The sequence below is a fragment of the Entamoeba invadens genome (genome assembly GCF_000330505.1).
Source record: "Entamoeba invadens IP1 unplaced genomic scaffold scaff_1105074724865, whole genome shotgun sequence".
In the NCBI taxonomy this organism is placed as follows: domain Eukaryota; phylum Evosea; order Mastigamoebida; family Endamoebidae; genus Entamoeba; species Entamoeba invadens.
The window spans coordinates 65,884-87,614 of NW_004443576.1; the positions used below are offsets into that span (position 1 = coordinate 65,884).

Here is a 21,731-nt window from a genome sequence, read left to right on the forward strand (position 1 = left end):
ATGATGACTATAATTTTCATAATTTTATTATAGTTGCAGATACCACGTTGTATTCTACTATTGATATGGGTTTTTGGTTTAACACCCAAAGTCTTACTATTGCTACAAAAGTATCATTGTTTTTAATGACAAATTTGCATATTAATAATGGACTATATGTATATACAAAAGCATCAATCAACGTGCTACAAAATACGACAAATTTTGGGAGAATGTCAATTGCTGGAGATCTTATTTTAAGTCAGCCTGAATTGAATAACCCACGAATTGTTTTGTGGAACTCTACATATCTTCATCTGAATTTTAACTACTTTAATAGACTTAATTTTCAAATTGTAAATCCAACAAAAAACACTAACTGTTTTGATGTCATATCATTAAATGACAAGTCTAATTTAGACACTGACTCGGATAATGCAAATCACATCACATCTGATATGTTTAAATATTCATTTAACTTTACTGATGGGAAAGGTTATTTATTATCAAATAAGAAATTGATGCGATTTTGCCCAAAAGATACTCCACTAAATAATGAAGTAGTTTGCACATTAAAAAATGCTTATTACAATACAAAATCACCAACTACAATGGATATGGCCTTTGATTATCCGCATTGCCCCTGTAACAGCGATGATGACGTCATTTGCAAACTCGAATTTAAAAGTGGAATCATCGAGTTTAATATGTTGAATTATATATTAAATAACACTGAATTATTAATTGACAAAGATATGAAATTATTGAATTTAAAACATGCAAAACAAGTCACCGTGTACGATGATGTGAAACTCACAGTCAATTCATTATTTACAAATCTTATCTTTATATTCACTTTTGGTAAAATTACTTTTAGTACTAAGAAAGATGTATATACAAATGCTTCATTTTTATATTCATCAACTTTAAATACTTTAAAATGTGTGGGTGACTTAATTCACAATTTCTCAATTTCTCAAAACATCACCAAGTTAAATATCGATTGCACCGGTACCATTGAAAAACTTTATTTATACGAAAACACCAACGTCTTTATATTAAAAAACACCATTTTAAATAAAATTAATCAAGTTGATTTTACTGAAAATGGGAAAAGCTTTGTATTAATGGAAAACGCGAGTGATAACAAAGCTCTTGGCAATTGCCTACTTATGGAAGTATCAAAAAATGGTTTAAAGTGTAAAATGTGCGACTCCAAATATCGTCTTGATAATAATATTTGTAATTCTCTTGTTAATAATTGTGAAAAATACAACAAAAACAACGTTTGTGTGTTGTGTAAAACAAAGTATGTTTTAAATGAAAAATTTGAGTGTATTTCTTCAGCAAACTGTTTGTTTGGAACAACAATTGATTGTTACAAATGTCCGAACCACTACACAAGAGATGATAACAAATGTGTATATAATGACAAATGTAGATACACAGAGGGAAGTAATTGTATTAAATGTATCACAGGCAATTTATACAACAAATGTGAAAATTGCACATCAAATTGTGATTTGTGTGCAAACGAGACGTGCTCAATTTGTAAAAAGAACTTTGTTCTCAACAACGAAAGTTTTTGTGTTGAAGAGAAAAATGGGGTTTCAATTGGAATTTCGACTATTTGGTGTAATGACGAATTTTACAACGATAATAGTGTGTGTAACACGTGTTCATCAAATTTTGCAAACTCAATACATTGTGACAAAAACAATGCTATTTCATGTGAAGTAAATTATTTAATTTCAGATAAAAGAAAATGCACTTCATTAATTTGTCAAAATGGAACATTCAAAGAGCAAAATGGGCTGTGTATATCTTTACAAAATAATTGTCTTTTTATAGTGAATGGTCAATGTGTGGAATGTGAAGATAATAATATTTTAAATAATGACAAAACTTGTGTAAACATTACAAATAATAGTACAACAACTGGTTGTGTTTTGTATAGTAAAAGTGGGTGTATTTCGTGCGACATTGGGTATTATTTATCTAATGCCGAATGTCATCAATGTTCTGAAAATTGCACAAGTTGCTTTGAAAGTGATACAAAGTGTCTTACATGTAAATTTAATTTTTATCAAGGTGATAATTACACATGTTTGTCAAGCACTGAATTGATTGTAAAATGTGACAAAATATCGACAATCACAGGAGGGTGTTATCGGTGCAAAGATGGGTATTACCGAGTTGGAATGGATTGTCTTGAATGTCTTTCCAATTGCTCAACGTGTAACACAAATAACACGTGTTTGACTTGTAATTTAACAAATTACAAGTCAACAAGTGGAAAGTGTTTGCCACAAAATAGTATTATTGGGTGTTTGAATGAAGTCACCCAAAGTGGGTGTTCTAAGTGTCAAGATGGGTATTACACAGTTAATTATAATGAATGTGAAAAATGTAATAATAACTGCACAACATGCACACAACACGAAAAATGTACTTCTTGTGTTAAAAATCGAATTTTATTTGAAAATGGACTTTGTCTTGATATTTCATATGTGTCAAAATGTCTTGAAATTTCAAATTCAAAATGTTTGAAATGTACATTTTGGCACTCTCCCAATAAAAGTGGGACATTGTGTAACACGAAAGCGGTTTGGTGGGTACTTTTTCTTATAGTTTTGTTTGCAATTATAGTATTAACAATAACAATTATAATAATTGTATTTATAGTGTTATACATTGAAAAGAAAGTGCGACAAAAAGAAATTGAAATGACAACAACACTCTTCAAAATAAGTCGCTCGAACGTTACTTTTATTCCTCTTGGCGACGACGTTGTTGTGAACAAAACAGAAATTTCATTTGGCGATAACATTGATGTCAATTCACAACAAAGAGAACTTTTGTGTGTTGGTAACACTTCAAAACACAACATGAAAATTCAAATCACAACAAAAAGTGCGACCGTCGAAAAATATGAATTTGAGACAAATCCAAAAGTTGTGATTTTACCAAAAGGCGAAGCCTGTGAATTTGAAATTCTTTTAACAATAAAATGCACAACCAAAATTGATGAAAATGTTGTATTAGTTGCAAATTCATTTACACACAAAAATAATGTACTTAAAAATATGAAAATTACAGCTACTTCTAAATTGACAACACGCCTTGACCCAGACGAATTAAAAGAAGACAAAAAACTTGGTGAAGGGTCTTTTGGTGTGGTCTTTAAAGGGACTTTTAGAGATAATATAGTTGCTCTTAAGAAGATGAAAATGTGTGAAAACAATGATTCACAAAATATTGAATTTGAGAATGAAGTTTCCATGTTAGACAAATTTAGAAGTGATTATATTGTCCACTTTTATGGCGCCGTTTTCATTCCAAATAAGATTTGTATGGTCACTGAATTCGCTCAATTTGGGTCTTTACAAGATTTAATGAAACACAAAAAGAGTGAAGAAATTGATATGAAACTTCGTGTTAAAATTTTGCTTGATGGAGCAAAAGGAATTCAATATTTACATGAAAATGGGATATTACACAGAGACATTAAACCAGACAATTTACTTATGTTTTCACTTGATTGTAACGAAAAAGTCAACGCAAAACTGACTGATTTTGGGAGTGCTAGAAATGTCAATATGTTGATGACTAACATGACGTTCACAAATGGAATTGGAACACCAAAATATATGGCACCTGAGGTGTTAAACAAAGAACACTATAAGAAGCCAGCTGATGTATATTCATTTGCTATAACTATGGTGGAGTGCTTTTTGTGGAGTAATGCATATCCAAAAACTATTTATATGTACCCATGGACTATTGCTGATGATGTTGCTTCTGGAAAAAGACCAAATACAATAAAAACACTTGAAGAGAAATACCAAAATGTTATTGAAAAGTGTTGGAAACAAAAAGTTGAAGAACGGATTACAATTAATGAAGCTGTTAATATACTTAAAACAATTGATTAATTTGTTATTTAAGTTAAAAGAAAGTACCATTCAAACAAAGAACAAGCAAAATTAAACTATCATCATTAGTAAATATTATTATTAAAATATATCATTTATAAAACGACTACTATTCGACTTAAAAGTTAAAACAACAATCATAGTTGTATTAAAACAGTTGAATTTATAATTTGTTCTTTTAATTAAAACTTTAATTGTGTTGATAATTTAGTAATACAAATAATTGTAAATTATTTGTATTTTATAAGTGTCATAAAAATCATTTCACAACACAATGCTATGACAAATAATTTTTGAAGCATTTTTAATTTGTTTTATTATATATTATAGTTGTTTTTTGATTCAAATTTAATTAAAATAAGAATTGTTTTTTAGTAAGTGTATAGTTCGGCATATTATTCACTTTCTCAAATGTTTCAGAAAGTGAAAAGATAATTAAAAAACTTTTATAATAATCACACAAGACAAATGTAAAAAAAACATTATAAATATACTATAATTATATTAATACTATCTAGTTTAAAAAACTTAAATAATTTACCCTTTCATATTGATCTCAATTGCCTAAGATAATATCTATGAAACAAACAACGAATAAGTAAGCGAGCAATGTATTAAACCTTAGAGACAATCCATTTGTCGAGTAATGGGATACCCAAGAAGTCTTCCGAAGATGACTTCCAGACTGCGAGTGCGACCAAAGTGATATTGACCAAGATGCAGATGACAAAGAAGATCCAGAAAGTGACAATGAAGAACATTCCGGCCCAATAGAAGATCAAAAGGAACAAAGTGAGTAAGAAGAGTGGAGCGGTGATAATGATGCAGTGGAGGCAAGTAGCTCTGATGAACACGTTTCTCTTCTCCAAGAAGAAGATGATAGTAGCTCCAACCCATCCGAAGACGGTGGACAAGATGGCCAACACCAATACGGAGCATGTGAGACTTTTGTCACCGGAAGTGTTTTGTTGTGGTTGTGTAGTGTCGTTGAATGGATCAGACATGAGTGTTCTTTGGTTTTTTATTGATCTTCAAATCCTTATATACAAAGGTCTTCGATAGTTTCCAAAAAGTTGAAAATCTTTTTTATTTATTATTCTAATAAGTCGGACGGGAGTAATAGAGTGGTCAATAAGTCGGGCGCTTTGGTTTTTGTTATCATTTCTGGTGACATTTTCGGGACGTTTTTAAAAGTTTTTAAAGATGTCAAATCAGTTAAATCGTTTTTTGTCACTTCCGGTGTTACTTCAGTATCTTCTTTAATCTGGAAAATTATATTTTATAATTTATTTGTTAATACTTATTAATACAGTTATTATTAATAAAAACAAATAATTGTTTTGGTAATAAAAATATTAATGATTATAATACAACGTTTTGATTTTTTGAGTGGTTAAAACACACGCAAAATGCCTGAGAAGAAATGTTATAATATTTTGGATTTTTCATCGCTTTTTTTATTGGTCTACAGGACATTTCTAAATGAAATTAAACATTTCTCTGGCACTTCCTGACAAATCGGGAATTTGCGACAAAAATGTCTAAAAAATGGGTTGAAAATTTTTATTTTAACTTAGAAATTGTTTTAGTCGACAATTTTGTTAATAAAACACAACCAACTTCGGGAAATGCGTTTTTTGTGACGTTTTTATTTTATTCGAATTTGTCCTCAATAATTAATTCCCAAACAAATAACAAATAATTGTTGGACTGTTTTTTATTTCTATTAATAAACAATTAAAAAACTATTAAATAAACGATATTATAAATTATTAAATGAATTAATAAATTTACTTTTTTTAAATATTGAAAATAACTATTAATCAAATTATTTATTAATTAATAAATTAACTTATTATAATCAATTAATTTTATTTAATAACAAAACTATTGAATTCACTATTGAATTAACTATTGAATTAACTATTAATTTAACTTTATTATTTATAAAAATACGTGTATTCCTCCCGTCATTGTGCACCGGGTAATGATTGAGGTGATAACTTTGCTTTATATTTTTCAAAGTATAACTCAGTCATACATCTTACAGACATTTCTTGAGAAATGTGTGTCGTCGTTAGTCACATCCTTTCCACAAGTCCAGCAGAAGATACAGCCACATTTACAAGTGATAGTATTACACCCATTTTCCTTCGAGATATACATTTTACAACGTGGACACTTCTTTGCCATGATTTGAGCGATTTCCTTGTCAGTCAAGTCACTTCTTTGGAGTGATTTAGCCTGTTCACAGGTGAAGTCTTTGTGCCACATTTCTCGGCATTTAAAACAGAACGTGTTCTGGCACTCGGGGCAAGTCACTTGATTAGTCTTCTCCACCTTTTCGAGTACGCCATTACAATTTGGAATGGGACAGAAGATCAAATTGTCTGAGCGGAGGACGTACAGTCTGAAGAGTACTACATTATACTTCTCTGCCGTTTGATAGTCAAGTGTATATAATTTGTCCCCTTCAAGTGGGCAGTGACACTTCTCATGTGGACAGAAGATCTCTTGCAGACTATTTACTCGTTCTTTACACAGACTTAATACACATGATTTACAATACTTATGTTGACATGGCGTGAAAGTAAACGCCTCAGACTCTTCTACGTCCTCATAGCAAATTTCACACGAGAAAGTGGTCTTCTCTCTTTCAATGTCTTTTTCTTCGTGTAAACAGACATCTTCATATTGTAACTCCTCACAGTTACTTACTTCCAACTTGAATTCTTCATTTGTAGTGTTACAAAGTCTTTCTTTTGGACTCTTAAAGCACTGTAATAGACTCGGGTCACTCACTCGCTGACATTCAATGCCAAATAACAAGAGAAATTCAGTAACTTCTTGTTCCTCCTCTTTGTTCTTGACTTCCACAACTACTCCATTGACAGTATCTTTAATATCTACATATCCTACACTTTGATCTTCAAAGAGTTCAATTAAACTATTTTGTTTAATTTCAGTATTAATAAGATATAAGAAATGTCTTTCAGTCATTTGGACTTTTTCTTTTTCTTCTTTTAATTCACAAGACGAGTTTTGTTCTTCTTTTAACGAAAAATTTCCACACAAATTTGCTTGAGGATTTTTTAATTCCTCAAAGTCACACACAAACCAATTTTTATAATCGCAAATGTCATTCAAAAATTGGTCGTCGCACTTTTGATGTGATGTAATTTGGAAGCACTCATCGTTTAAGACTTTGACGTCCCATTTCAGTCCTGTCATTTCTTCCAAATAGACTTTGACGACATCACAGGTGACTTCTGTGACATACAATTTATGTGCATTGAAATACTCATTTTCTGGTGTCTTAAAAATACATTCGCGCTTTTCTTCTTTCAAAAAAGACGTCTTTTCCATCAAAATTTGTTGATTAAAATCAAAGTTATGAACTTGACTTGTATTTACTTCTTCATATTGATTGAACTGTTGAGGAACTTGTTGTACTAGAGATACTGGTTGATACAAAGAAGACTTAGCTGTTTCATTAGTGCATACACTTTGTTTGCTGTTACTTTTAGTAGAACGCACCCGTCCTATTTTAACGGGTTGTTGAGTTGTTAAAGATGGTGACAGTATTATATTACTTGTTTTGTGTTTCTCCTTCTTCTTATCAGAGTACTTCACCACTGAATATGGGCCAAACGTTCGCGTGTTCTCTAAGGAGGTCATTGCGCGCTTTGCAGAGTCCAAAGTCGTATACGTCGTTAGAATGTATGACGTGTCACCACCTCTTTTGACCTTTTTCTGTGTGAAACTTGAAATGGTACCATATTGTGCTAAGAGACTTCTTGATGTTGTGCTGTCTGTTGTGACTCCTTGGATATATAAAGTCTGATTCTCCTCTATAGTTTCTTCTTTAGTAAATTGTGCTGTTAATTCACACGAGTAAATGGCGTTAATTACCGGCATTAGTGCTATAAACGAGTAAGCGTCATTCTTGTTCGCAAATTTTAAAAGTGCTATGTGGCACTTATGTGTCTTCGAAAAGGTAAATGTAAGCGTGTTCGGCTCACTTTTTTTTCCATATTTAAGAACAATCGAAGACACTTTTAAACGGGTTTCTGGAGAACTATTGGGTAGTGGTTTAATTATTACCACCGGCATCTCAATAAGTGGTTAATTGACAGTTCGTTTTGTTTATACTCAGATATGGTTTATTAAATATAATAAATTTATTATATTTTATAGGTATCTTATTTTTACCTCATTCAAAAGTATGATGCAAAATATAACGGCTTTTGTATTTTTTTTACAATATAAAGTTAACTTATTTATTATGTTTTTAGTATTGAGTAAATTCCGATAAAATAAATTTGAATATTATAAATGTAATGGGTTTTTTAACTATATTGATAATAAAATTTTATTACATTTTTTTTATTAAAGTATAGTTATTTAATAAGTTATTAATAAGAAATTATAAAATATTTTTGTAATAATTAAATAATAAAATTATAGTTTATTATTTTATTAAAATAAAATAAATTTAAATCTTTTGAATAGAATTTTTTAAATGACGTTTATTCTTTTTCCTTTTTCTCCTTTTTGTCTATTTTTTCATTCTTTTCATTCTTTTCATTCTTTTCATTCTTTTCATTCTTTTCATTCTTTTCATTCTTTTCATTCTTTTCATTCTTTTCATTCTTTTCATTCTTTTCATTCTTTTCATTCTTTTCATTCTTCTCTTCTTCATTTTTTTTCTTTTTATCTTTATCTTTGTGTTTATCTTTTTTTTCTTTTTGAATATCATCCTTTTTAATTTCCTTGTCTTTCTTTTCTTTTTTTTCTTTCTTCTTTTCTTCACTTTTATCTTCATCCTTTTTCTTTTCTTTCTCTTTTTCTTCTGTGGCTGCATTCTTATCTTTGTCTAATTTTTTTGTGATCTTTTCCTTACATTTTCCTTCACATTGTTCGTCTTCTTCCTTTTCATTTTTCTCATGCTTTGAATCCTTATCTTTCTTACATTTCTTGTCTTTTTTTTCTTTCTTGTCTTTCTTTTTTTCTTTATCTTTCTCTGTTTTGTCCTTCTTTGTCTCTTCTTTCTCTTTAAACCCCTTGGATACGACTTCTTGCTCACTCATTTAATGAACTTGAAGATGTCAAGTCCATTTAAATAGCAACAAAATCGTGTAATAAGGTTAATAAATCAAATTGAATATTGAATTCATCAATAAAATTGTATTTGCATCACTTTTGATTGGTACAATCAATCTATTGAAAATATTTTCAAATCGACACACCAAACTTTATTAGTTCAAAAAGCGAAATCAACCTCTGTTATTTATTATATTAATAGTAAAAAACTATCTATTGTTTCCATACGAATTGAAACTTTTTATACAACACACCAAAAACATTTCGGTATTTAATTTTTTTAACATTTAAAATAACGCCATTGTTTTAATTGATCTGTTATTACTGGGATATTTACTCATTTTTGATGATTATCCTTTTTTGCTTGTGTAATGTTAGGCATATATAATAAATATCAAAAAACTTGAAAATTATTTAACAAACTCGAGATTTCCCGATTTTTAGTCCACTTAAATTTTGTTCATTGTTATTTAAAGGGTTAATTGAACTTGAATGAACAAAACAATTATTTTGTAATAAAATTAAATTTTCCAAACACACAAATCAAAAAAATCATAGAGTCAGTCTAACAACGTTATCTGTTCAAACTTTAATGGCTGTATTTTTGTCTAAACATCGGCATTAGGCAAAACGTGAAAAAAACTGAAACAATTGGGATGGATTTTTGGGACTGCTTCCCGGAATATTCCATTCTTTATGGTCCATAAGGTACCAGATAACGTTCGAGACAGACTGTAGTTGTTAGACTGACTGTATAAATTTTTTGACTGAACACAAATAGTCCATTTATATGTTATCTTTGAACTAATTTGTCGTTATTGATAATTACATAATTAAGTGTTTATTTTTTTAAATGGTGTTATAAAATTAAAGTTCCCTTGATGTAATGAAATATCAAATATGAAATTTAATTAAATTAAATAAACTTGAAAAAAAATATTTTGTGTTTTTAAAAAAATAAAAATGCACAAGGTGGGGTTCGAACCCACGACTTTTTCAAGATTGGTGCCTAAAACCAACGCCTTAGACCACTCGGCCACTTGTGCTTATATTTTAGTTTATTATTACTTCCAAACTTCATATTGTGTCACTTCTTGTATAATTCCAATAAAAAGGAAGTAATTAAAGCATTGTGTATTGTACTCTTGAACATGTTTACCAAACCAAAAGACAGAATTAGTGATTATAATAACGAACGTAACAAGTGAAAAATATGTTATAATAATATGATATAATACCATACCTTAACATACATACCAAACAACAGAACCAACTAATCAACAAGTTTTCTTTAACTTTGAATAATGATACAGTATGACAAGTTTGACTTAAACGACAAGTTTGGGTTAAATGGTAAAAATTATAATTTAATTATAATAAAAATTTGAACTATAACCCGAACTAATTAATTGCTTTTTTATTATCAAGTTTATATAAAAAATTGAATAATTAAAAGCAAGCCAAAAACCCAAACACACAACATAAAGAATAAGAAAGCAATGAAAAAAGTAAAGATAATTATAAACTATCACACGATCATGATCATCACCAACATTTTAATGTGATCACAAACAATAAAGTTTTATCAAAATTTGTCAAATAAAGTAACCATAACATTTCAAATTCAATTATAAATACAGTCTAATTTCCCTAGAGTGTGTAATTATTATTTTTGTTGTTCTCTATTATTTGAGCATTTCTTAAGAACAAACCAAAAACAAGATAGACATGCTCTTTAAAGAGTGGGTCCACTTTTTATTGGCCAAAATCAAGCGATGATTCTTAATAAATCACACTCTTGGGAGGTTTGGCAGTTTTTCCTTGCGTTGAATTCGTTTTTATGGATATTATTATTTAATTAAGTTAAAAGTAGTATTCTTCCATCGCGATAAGAAATACTGCTGATTTATCATATTAAAATAAATATAAAGTAACACAAACGTTTCCGAATGAGGCGGCACATGTTTCGGTGCGTTTGAACTCAACGAGACAAACACGTTAAAACATATAAAACAATACTTAACATGTGTTTTGGTTTTATTTTTCAAGATCAGAGCGTAACATAAAACAATAGAATTAATAATAATTTAAATATCATTCTATTTAACCATTATATTTTTTTCTAGTTTAACCCACTGTTTACTATAATAATTGGTTTTTAAACCATTAACGTGAACCATTTAAGTCAAACTATTCCATTTATTGGCAAACTTGTCTAACTGTATATTAATAAGTCTACTAATATATCATTATAATTACCATTAATTGAAATAATGCATTACCATTAAATAAACTATTAAGAAACCATTAAAAGACTTATACAACAGTAAATCAAAGTAACAGTGAGTTACTCAATAGCGATTGTAGTAGTAGTATCTGCAATGCTCCAAATCGTCTTTGTAGCACAAGAAGAGGGTCAAGAAAGTGATGAAGATGTAGAGTAACAATGCAGAGAGTGCTCTATATCCCCACAATTTGACATTCACATTTCTTGAGAAAATGAAGAAGAGTTGGACCATCCAGATGATGGGGAGGACATACCCAAGAGCGTAGAAGACAGCAATGACACTATTAGACTCTTCGACTCGTTTGACTTGTTGAACGGGGATTGGAGGGACTTGTTGGACTTGAGTTATAGGCATCTGGACCTGTTGCAATTGGATGGGTGGAGGGAGTTGTTGATACTGAATCGTTTGGACTGGTTGTACCAATATTGGTTCGGCACGAGAGGGATAAAACATATTCCTTTATGAGTTGACGTTCCGCAATAAATACAAAAGAGCTATGTTTTCTTTTTCACTATTTTTAATTGATTGTTTCTTTCATACTAGTTTATTTCATAAATATTTTAATATAAATAAATTAAAAACAATAAGTATACTATATGTTTTATTTTATCAAAAATATTTAGAAAAGAAGAATGAATGAAAAATAGAAGATAGATTAAAAAAGTGGAAACACTTTCAACCATTTCCCGAAAAATTAGGACATTTCAACATATTTTATTAGATATTTTTTTAAAAGTTTCTCATTATAGAATCTTGATTTCAAGTGTCACAATATAACAGAGTAATAAATACTAATAAATCGGGATATTACTCTACTGTTTTTTACAACAAAAAAGAAAGTGGAAACTGTTTTGAGATTTTTTTTATTAATTAAACGTTTTACTATATTTTATAGTTTATTGAAGTAGTATTAGTTATTATAATTCCATTGTTATTTATACTATTGAGTATTTAATATAAAAACTAATTTATAGTAATTGAAATGATAAACTAATAATAAATAATAATTTAATTAATAACAATAACACCCCACTCAATCACATATTTTCCTGTTGGTCGTTCTCGTTGTTTTACCGAATCCCACCGAAGTATATCATATCCATCAGCCTCAAAGAGACCAACCACGACCCTATGAATACTATTAAACCCATCAACTAATAACTCAGCGCTTTGTTCATAGACTTTTCCAAGTATTTTAATTCCAATAGTTTTGAATCTAGTTAAATATTTAATAGAATATACTATTAAATCGTTTCGCTCTTTTTCATTGAGTCCAAGGCGTTCAATTAAACAATCAAAACATTCGATCGACTCACAGTAACAATCTTCCCCACCCAAGTCCTTCAATTTTGATTGGAAGTTTCCTTCCCAGAAGAGGTAAGAATACACGTGGAGTGGATTCTGTTCAAAGGTGAGTACACAACACTCATTCACTCGACTCTCATATGAAAAAGTCCATTCAAAACTCTTTGAAAAAGTACTAGTCGATATTCGACGAATTGGCGGATACGTCATACCAATGTCCATCCCATTTTCAGTGTTAATTGAACACGAGTTGTCACCTCTTTCACTGGTGTACTGTCGTATAATAAGATGACCGGCTTCATTACTTTCCACCCGACTCTTCCATAGAGAACAATGACGTCTTTGGCTCTTTCTAATATGTTGTGAATGACATTCCTTTGGAGGAAGATGTTCTCACTTCGTGGAGCAAATTCAGTGTATCCCCATACACCACTTTCTTCTTTTAGATGTGTTAAGTCTGCACGTGTAACACTGTTGGTAGTACTCTCGGCATTTCCATGAGTCCCAATAATGAAATAATCTTTGGGCAGATTATAACTGTATTCTAATGAACACACATCATCACTCTTTTTCATCTCTTTGAGCTTAAAGAGAGCGTCAGAAATACTTGTTAAGGTGGTTCTGTCGTTCAAATCAATTTCAAAGATAACAAAAGAACAGTTTATATTACACAACGTTCTATGGAGGTCTTCAATATCTTCGACAATCTCTATTTGAATAGTCAATGTTAATGTTTTGTATACTTCGGTAATAGTTTGTGACATAGAACTCATATAATAATATCTTTCATAATCGTCCATTGGTTCATTCGTCTCTTCTGTAATATTGCCTGTAATAAAGTTGAACAACTCATTCGTGTAATAAGAAGGTGGTCCATAAATAATAATACCACCTTCTCTTTGATCAGGAGGTCCATCTATACACTTTTGACAACTACAACTGGGTGGACTTTTTGTAAGTGTGTTCCCCATATCTCTAAAAGTTCTTTCATTTAGTTTGAAATTAATTATAGTATATTATAGTATATTATAGTATATTATAGTATATTATACTATATTATAGTATATTATACTATATTATAAAATGAAATAAAAATATAATAATAACCATATAATATATAAAAATTATTAAAGAATCAATATTTTTATAAATTGTATAACCATAATTTATAATAAAAATAATTATAATATATAGTTAAAAAGAAGGAATAAAATAGTTATTATCAACAAGTACGACCATTGGTTATAAATTGCATAACTTACAGTTTTAGAGTCGACACATAGTTTGATAAATTGATTCTAATTTTTCCACAACGACTTTTATCTTTAATCGAGTTTTTTGGTCTTGTGTCCAAGCGTCAGAGATAACAGCATAGATGTTATCACTGAGATTCGCTGGTTTTGGCCTTCTTTGACCTCCAGTGATATAGTCAGCAATGCTCCACGCAAATTTGAAGAGGTCATTTGGGTATGCATTTTCCCATGCGAAGCATTCGTACATCGTCACAGCAAAAGAGAATACATCGGCAGCCTTCTTATAGTGTTGTTTATTTAACACCTCCGGTGCCATATATTTTGGAGTCCCAATACCTTTAGTGAACGTCATGTTCGTCATCATTTGATTCAAATTTCTTGCACTTCCGAAATCAGTCAATTTAGCATTGAATTTCTCTATAGTGTCCAATGAGAATATTAAAGCGTTGTCTGGTTTAATGTCTCTGTGTAGTATCCCGTTCTCGTGTAAATACATAATTCCCTTCGAAACATCTAACATGTACTTCAGTCGTAAAATCGTTCTAAAATCATTTCCATTTCTCGTCTTAATCAAATCTTGTAGGCTTCCAAATTGAGCAAATTCGGTGACCAAACACACTTTGTTTGGTACAAATACCGCGCCATAGAAGTGGACGATATAATCACTTCTAAATTTGTCCAACATAGAAACTTCATCTTCAAATTCTTTTTTACTCACTTCATCATCAGAAGTTTGTTTGATCTTTTTAATAGCAACTTTGTCCCCTCGGAACTCCCCAAAGTAAACAATCCCAAACGTCCCTTCTCCTATTTTCTTTGTGTCTTTCAATTCAGTGTAGTCCAGTCGCGTCGACATTCGAGTCTTAGCTTTCACTATGATCTTCTCACTGATCTGTTCTCCTGTTTTTAAGTCGAGTGCAATGGCCAATATATTCTCGTGGATAACACACGTGCAAATTGGCTTAATAAAGATCTCAAATTCACACGCTATTCCCTTTTTAAGAGTGATTAGGCTCGGCTCCGTTCGTATCGAAAATTGGTCGCAATTGTCCACAACACTAAATTGGACTTTTATATTGTGTTTGGTGTTATTCCCAACACATATTAACTCCCGCGTCTCTTCATTCACTTCTATCAAACTATCTTCATTAAGTCCTTCAAATGTTATTTCGCGTTTATTACTCAACAGGAAGTCTCCTAGCTTGCGTAGAGAGACGTTCGAACGCTTCATCTCAAAGACACAGACATTCCGCATCTTCTTCTCCTCCGTCTTGTGTAACTTAATTCGATAAATGATAACTATTATAAGTACTATTAAGAGAACTATAAATACTATAAATCCAACGATCGTCCCAAATATAATATCATAGCGGAGGGCAGTCTTACAGAACTTCCCACTGTCATCAGGTGCATGCCACCCTTCACATTTAGTACATCGATCGTTCTTCGCGGCCGTGCAAAATTGAATTGTAGAATAGTCGTGACATGAATAGTCAATATTCACATAATTGTCGGAGCACTCGGAACAATAAGTCATTGACGTGCATTTAGTACAGTTCTCTAAACACTTGGAACATCGACCGTTTGAGAGGAAGTACCCTGTTTGACAACTGGCGCACCCACTTTTGGTCTTTTTAAGACAAAATTGAGTCAAATCGTCGAATGGAAGACACAACTTTGTTTCGTTTGCTATTCTAAAGTAATTGTCTGCACAGGAAACGCACTGTTTGTTGTCTAAACAGGAGTAGCATGATGTTTCACATTGTCTACAGTCTTTTGAAACGTAGTAATACCCAACTTTACAGATCGCACAGCCAATGGCATCTGGCATTAACATATCACACGTCTTATGTAATGAACCAACTTCTTTACATGTATGTTCACTCGTCAAATAATATCCAGAGGGACATGAAATACACATAGTATCATTGGAACAATTCACACATGAAGAATCGCACTTCTCACATGTATTCTGTAAAGTCAAATAATACGTCTCTTCACACTCTAAACACCCTTTGGTACTCATTTTCTTGCATTTAATCAAGTCAGAATATTTAAAAGATGATTGAATTAATTTGGTCGAAGTCATTAGAACACATTTAGAATCAGAAACCATATAATTTTGTGAACACTCTTTACATATCATTGTGTTGTTGGAATAAATTATTTGATAGATGCAATTGGGTATTTTAGACGTATTTTCACAATATATATCACTTATAGTACTTCTGTAGTAATTATCAATACATTGAATGCACTTACCTATTACATTTCGTAAACAATTAAAATTGAGTTTGGAAATACAATTTCCGTCTGAAAGAAGTGTCTCTTTGTCACACAAAATACATTTAGAATTCAGTGAAATGATACAATTGGCTGTTGGATTTGTGACACATATGCCTTTGACTATGTCAGTGGTTTTAGAAGAACAATTAAGACATTCATTGATACCATAAGTAGTACATTTTTCATCTGATTTACAACTCTCAGCTTGTTGTGAATCACTTGAACGTACCAAGTCCTTTGAACACTCAAGAATTTTAAGTTTATTATTAAATAAAATGCAGACACTTGAATCAACACAGTTCATACATCTATTGTCATTTGAAAGATACATCCCTTTTTCACATGTATAATTCGCATTATTTCTAATATAATTATACTTATAATAAGATTTGCCACAGACTTTGTTTTGTATCAATGTAAAATTGTCATCACAAGAAAGACACATCTTTAAGTCTTCATATCCATTTAATAAGACGTACTTACAAATTGACTCATTAGAAGAAACATAACAATTGGAGTTGATCGCAAGTGTATCTTGACATTCACATGAACTACTTGTTTGTATGTTATCGCCTTCACAGTTATCAAAAGGAATGCAACTCCCGTTTCTTAGAAAATAGTTATTGTTACATGTCAGACATTCGTCTTCTTTATTTTGTATTGTACAAATGTTGTTATTTGATACACAGTTTTTAGTAGTTTTATCATAGTAATTCCCATCAATACATAACTTACAAGTCTTACCAATCGAATCCCAAAAATACGGAGGATAGCACTCTACACACTCCACATTCGTGTATGGTTTTTGACATAATTTGCAGTTATCAAAGGACGAGTAACACATTTTACATTCGGAAGTTTCATTTACAAATATAGCGCCCTTGTTTAAATTACATTGAACACAACTCCCATTAAAGAATCCAAATCCACTCTTACATTTTGTGCATTCAGCTTTTGTTTGGTCACATTCGGAACAATTTGGTAGCGTGTCACATTTATTACATTCACCTTCACTGTTAGGGTAGTACCCATTAATACATTGAGTGCAGTGCTTTATGGCTTGAGAACAAAATTCGGTTATACAATGGATGTTTGCACAAGAGTCGCATGTGCCACTTGTAGTTGGGTAGAATCCTCGTGAACATAATATACATTGTGGAGTAAAATCATACGAACAATATTCGCAATTGGCAGCAAATTTGCTACACTGAATACACCCCGGCCCACTTGGTTGTCTTACGTAACCCGTATTGCACCCAACGCAAACACCAGTTGAGCTGTTACATCCACCAACACAAGTCGAATCACACAAATAACAACTCAAACCGCAATTCACCGAATTTTGGTAGTTATAAAACCCATCTTCACATTGTGAACATTGACTACTTACACAAGTAGTACAAGTTGGTGTTTGGCAAGAAACTTCAGAAGTCGTTGTGATGTATTGCCCATCGTTACAAATACGAGTACCACTACAAGATACACAAGATATGACATCATTACTTTTATATAAACAATAATTTGGCATACACATCCCACATGATGTTGTTCCGTCCACACATTTTAAACAATTAATTTGTAAATTATTATTACTACATGACTGGGTTGTTGTGGCTGTTCGTTTGAGTGTCTCGTTTTTATAAAAAGTGTCCTGTTTATCACTCAAATAGATTGTATTCTTTATTCCAATTTTTTTAAAAGTGACCACATTGGTCAATGCACATTGAACGTTTGTGACAGTCTTGTAATTAAAGACTAATTCGCCAGTCGTTTGAGTAATAATTTCGTTGTCATTGATATTACACGTCATATCGTCTTGAACGCAGTAGACTTCGGATTTTCTTGAACACCACCGAATGCCCACTGCAAATGTTACAAAAAGAATATACAACATATAACTCTGTTATTATTATCTTTCCAAGATATCTACCCTTTAATAGCATATCAATTCTTTTAGTTTTTTTAATTTAACTGATTATTTCTTTTATTATAAAAACTTCTTTCAATTTTTCGAAGTTGGTCAGTGATTTTGAGTATTGCTATTGTATTATTGTATTGTAGTATTATTATTAGTAGCAAAATAAGACTACTTTTTACAAAATAAATTAAATGGTTTTTGAAAACTCAATGTATTTATGGCTTTTCCTCATTGTGGTCACTATTCGATTGTTTTGCCGAAGAAAAAGTCGAATTTCTGTTATATTTAAGATTTTGGAAAACAATTAGCTCCAACATTTTGGTAATTTTTTGGTGATTTTTCTTTCGAGTAAATCCCATTTTATAGCAATAAAAAAACTAACTGTTTCTACAGTGTTTTTACCATTACAATATGACAAATAATGCAATTTTGTCTGGTTAAAAAATAAATTAATTAAATAAGTATATAAACATGTATTTTATTGTAAATTTACTATATTATTCATTGATTTTTTAAAATATAAATATTAACTTATGTAATAAAAATTATATTATTGGTAATTATAAACTTATGTAAAAATAGTAATCAATTTTACTTTTTTAAGTTGTTAATATCATTATAAAACTAACGCTTTTTATGGAAATATACGGGAAAAAAATTGTTTTTTTGTTTAATTATGAATTAGTAGTAAATATTTTAAATATAAATAGTAAAAAACAATCAAACAAAATATCAATTAGGTGATTTTGTTTTTTTTAATAGATATTTGCTAAAAAGAGAAAAAAAACAGTTTATTTGAAATAATAAAATTTATAGTTTAATAATTATAATCAAAAAAATACATTTTTTTCTTTTTTAAAAACCATTTTTTAATTACAAAATACTTATTTATAACTAAACTAAATTTATAATATTTGTTTAATAAAATAAAGTGATTTATTTCAAATTGTTTTTTATATTATAATACAAATTAGATATTTTGATAAAGAGTCAATAATGTATATTAAAGCACCGATGCAAAGAAAAAAGTTTTTAATTATCGAAGAAGAATTACCAATTTAATTTTTGTTTTGTATAAACTGTAAACCCTCAAAAACAGTTTTTACATTTAAACACTTGTTATACTTGATTCAAACCAAGTCAAATAAAACGGACTGAGCAAACCAATATCATTGTTCTGTTGACTAAATAATTTCTGGTGATTAATAAAGAATAAATAATAGATTAAAGGTTCGACCATTTAACTCATTTTTATCTATTGTTCCATTAATGTTTGGTTGTAATGGTTTTGTTCAATGTTATAAACTAATATACAGTTGACAAAAAAACGGTCAGAGACCGAATAATTGTAAGAAGTAAAATAAATAGTTTTAAAACTTTAATCAAGAACTATTATATAAATAGAATAAGTTTTTTAGCATTATTTGGTGTACCTTTTTTTCACCTTTTTAGTTAGTTATTTCCAAGGTAATTAATGGGAAATACATCCTTCTGACAATTATTTGGTTAATTGTATATCATATAATTAGCAATAAAGTATAGTTTATATTATTTGATTGGTTATAATTCAATTTATAATATTATAAAATACTATATAAATAAAATGGGTTTTAAATTTTTTTGTTATACAATTGTATTATATCTAATAGTTTAAAAATTGTTCTATTTATAATACAATTAAATGAAATTGTATTATTAATTTCAATAATATTTTAAAATTTTGAATTTAATTATAAATTATTTTATTATAAAATTAATTATAAAAAAAAAGTGTTTGTATATAAAAAAAAGTTAATATATATAGTACTTTTTAAAGAGTAGAATAATGATTTCTTATTTAAAAAAAATTATACAAGAAGTGACACAATATGAAGTTTGGAAGTAATAATAAAGTAAAATATAAGCACAAGTGGCCGAGTGGTCTAAGGCGTTGGTTTTAGGCACCAATCTTGAAAAAGTCGTGGGTTCGAACCCCACCTTGTGCATTTTTATTTTTTATTGTTAATGAATAAAACTATTACATTTGTTTTTAAAAGTACAGTAAAATTGACTTTATTATTATCAATAAATATATAGTTTAGCATGTCAAAATTATAATACATTTTTATAACATTTTTAATGATTCAATAATTATAATAAAAATACAATTCTTAATGTTAATTATTTATATTGCGTTATTACCAAAAATTCGAGTGTTCTATAAGGGTTAAATGTTTTAAGTTATTATCGATCAATTTAAAAAAGTTGGTGATTATTCTTATTATTATAGAAATACACCTTTTCTAATTTGCCTGATTGTTTATTTATCTGACAACTTCAAAATGTTTTTAATCAGTTTTCAATGTAAAAAGTGCAATCCAAAAAAGTATTTGCCATATAAATATTAGTTCCACCATTTTTTGTTATTTTAATAGGAAAATACCAAAAATAAATTTCATTTCATTACAGTGATCATTAGTGGCATTCCTAACAACAATGAAGACACCAAAGTCTTTATGAAGAAAATGTTGAGTGAAGTTGATGGTGTAATTCCAATGCCTTATAATTTGATTTATTCACAAGTAAAAACTACTTATGAAATGTGTGTCGATTTCATTTCAATTGAAAAGGCCGATTTGTTTATTAAAAACTTGCCAACTTTAAACAAGAAATATTATTCATTATTTACTGCAACTTTAAGAAAAGGGGAAGTGAATGAATTGACAGAAAATAGTTCACAACAAACATCAAACACTATATTATATTGTACATGTGTAACAACAACTCCTGCTAATACACAACGAATTTTATCAAAATATGGTTCCCTTAAGAAATTCACAATAAAGAAAATGGGTAAATTTTATTGTGTTTTAGTTGCATATTCCACTCCAAATACTGCCAAAAAAGCCAAAGAAGACTTGACCATAACCAAAGCACTTGGTGAATTTTCTTTGATCAGATTCTCCAAAATAAAAACACAACAACCCGAAGTTAAAGTTGTATATTCCCCATTTGCAAACTCCACACACAGACCAAAACAAAGAGAAATAAAAGATAGAAAACCTACTTATGAAGAGATAAATACCAAAGAAATTCCAAAGTACAAAAACATCTTAATGTTATATGCACATGCAGATAGAGGTCAAGATTTAAAAAATCCGAAATTATTTAGTTGAAGTGACCTGCAGTTCGTGGTCTGTAGAGTCTACTGGCAATGTAGACGTGTACATCATCAGTTCAAATTGCAGTTTCAATTTCTTAGAGTTGCAAAAAATGTGTGATTTGCAGATGTGGTTCCTTTCAGAGATAGACGGGCAAATTATTTTCGATCCACACACCTTTGGAGACACTTTTATGTTATCCGATTTTGCAAATGAAGTTGAAAACAATGAAAATTTAGTAACAAAATGTGACTTGATAATTTCCAATGAAGGCAAAGTAATGAAGAAAGAGGAGTTAGCAGAGATTCTTGTTGACAATGGTTTGATTTTTGATTCAATTAATGAAGTGGACAACAAATTGTTTTTAAAAGGGAGTTCAAAAGAGAATGTAGAGACTTTGTATGAGTTTATACAGATGTTAGGACTCATAGTGAATGTCACAGAAAACAGTGGGATCAAGTTTGAGAATGAGGAGTTAAAGAAAGTGTGTCAGATATGTTACGAAGAGAAGTTCCAACACGACT

General features: G+C 29.8%; 8 protein-coding genes across 8 annotated transcripts; 2 read left to right on the plus strand and 6 right to left on the minus strand.

Annotated features, from left to right (window-relative positions):
* Window positions 1-2,705: 2,705 nt before the first annotated feature.
* On the plus strand, window positions 2,706-3,914 carry EIN_334320 (serine/threonine protein kinase HT1, putative; the record flags this gene model as incomplete). The annotated part of the gene is made up of 1 exon (XM_004259158.1): window positions 2,706-3,914. One exon carries the CDS (start codon window positions 2,706-2,708, stop codon window positions 3,912-3,914), a length of 1,209 nt encoding a protein of 402 aa, XP_004259206.1.
* Window positions 3,915-4,528: 614 nt separating this feature from the next.
* EIN_334330 (hypothetical protein) lies at window positions 4,529-4,918 on the minus strand (the record flags this gene model as incomplete). The annotated part of the gene is made up of 1 exon (XM_004259159.1): window positions 4,529-4,918. One exon carries the CDS (start codon window positions 4,916-4,918, stop codon window positions 4,529-4,531), a length of 390 nt encoding a protein of 129 aa, XP_004259207.1.
* A 1,027-nt stretch (window positions 4,919-5,945) lies between these two features.
* EIN_334340 (ariadne RING finger, putative) lies at window positions 5,946-7,832 on the minus strand (the record flags this gene model as incomplete). Its single annotated transcript, XM_004259160.1, has 1 exon — window positions 5,946-7,832. The coding sequence occupies one exon, from the start codon at window positions 7,830-7,832 to the stop codon at window positions 5,946-5,948; it is 1,887 nt and encodes a 628-aa protein (XP_004259208.1).
* A 3,536-nt stretch (window positions 7,833-11,368) lies between these two features.
* On the minus strand, window positions 11,369-11,758 carry EIN_334350 (hypothetical protein; the record flags this gene model as incomplete). The annotated part of the gene is made up of 1 exon (XM_004259161.1): window positions 11,369-11,758. The coding sequence occupies one exon, from the start codon at window positions 11,756-11,758 to the stop codon at window positions 11,369-11,371; it is 390 nt and encodes a 129-aa protein (XP_004259209.1).
* A 1,058-nt stretch (window positions 11,759-12,816) lies between these two features.
* EIN_334360 (hypothetical protein) lies at window positions 12,817-13,581 on the minus strand (the record flags this gene model as incomplete). Its single annotated transcript, XM_004259162.1, has 1 exon — window positions 12,817-13,581. The coding sequence occupies one exon, from the start codon at window positions 13,579-13,581 to the stop codon at window positions 12,817-12,819; it is 765 nt and encodes a 254-aa protein (XP_004259210.1).
* Window positions 13,582-13,876: 295 nt separating this feature from the next.
* Window positions 13,877-15,889, minus strand: EIN_334370 (protein serine/threonine kinase, putative; the record flags this gene model as incomplete). The annotated part of the gene is made up of 1 exon (XM_004259163.1): window positions 13,877-15,889. One exon carries the CDS (start codon window positions 15,887-15,889, stop codon window positions 13,877-13,879), a length of 2,013 nt encoding a protein of 670 aa, XP_004259211.1.
* Window positions 15,890-16,614: 725 nt separating this feature from the next.
* On the minus strand, window positions 16,615-17,683 carry EIN_334380 (hypothetical protein; the record flags this gene model as incomplete). The annotated part of the gene is made up of 2 exons (XM_004259164.1): window positions 16,615-16,700; window positions 16,789-17,683. 2 exons carry the CDS (start codon window positions 17,681-17,683, stop codon window positions 16,615-16,617), a joined length of 981 nt encoding a protein of 326 aa, XP_004259212.1.
* A 3,212-nt stretch (window positions 17,684-20,895) lies between these two features.
* EIN_334390 (hypothetical protein) lies at window positions 20,896-21,222 on the plus strand (the record flags this gene model as incomplete). The annotated part of the gene is made up of 1 exon (XM_004259165.1): window positions 20,896-21,222. The coding sequence occupies one exon, from the start codon at window positions 20,896-20,898 to the stop codon at window positions 21,220-21,222; it is 327 nt and encodes a 108-aa protein (XP_004259213.1).
* Window positions 21,223-21,731: the final 509 nt, after the last annotated feature.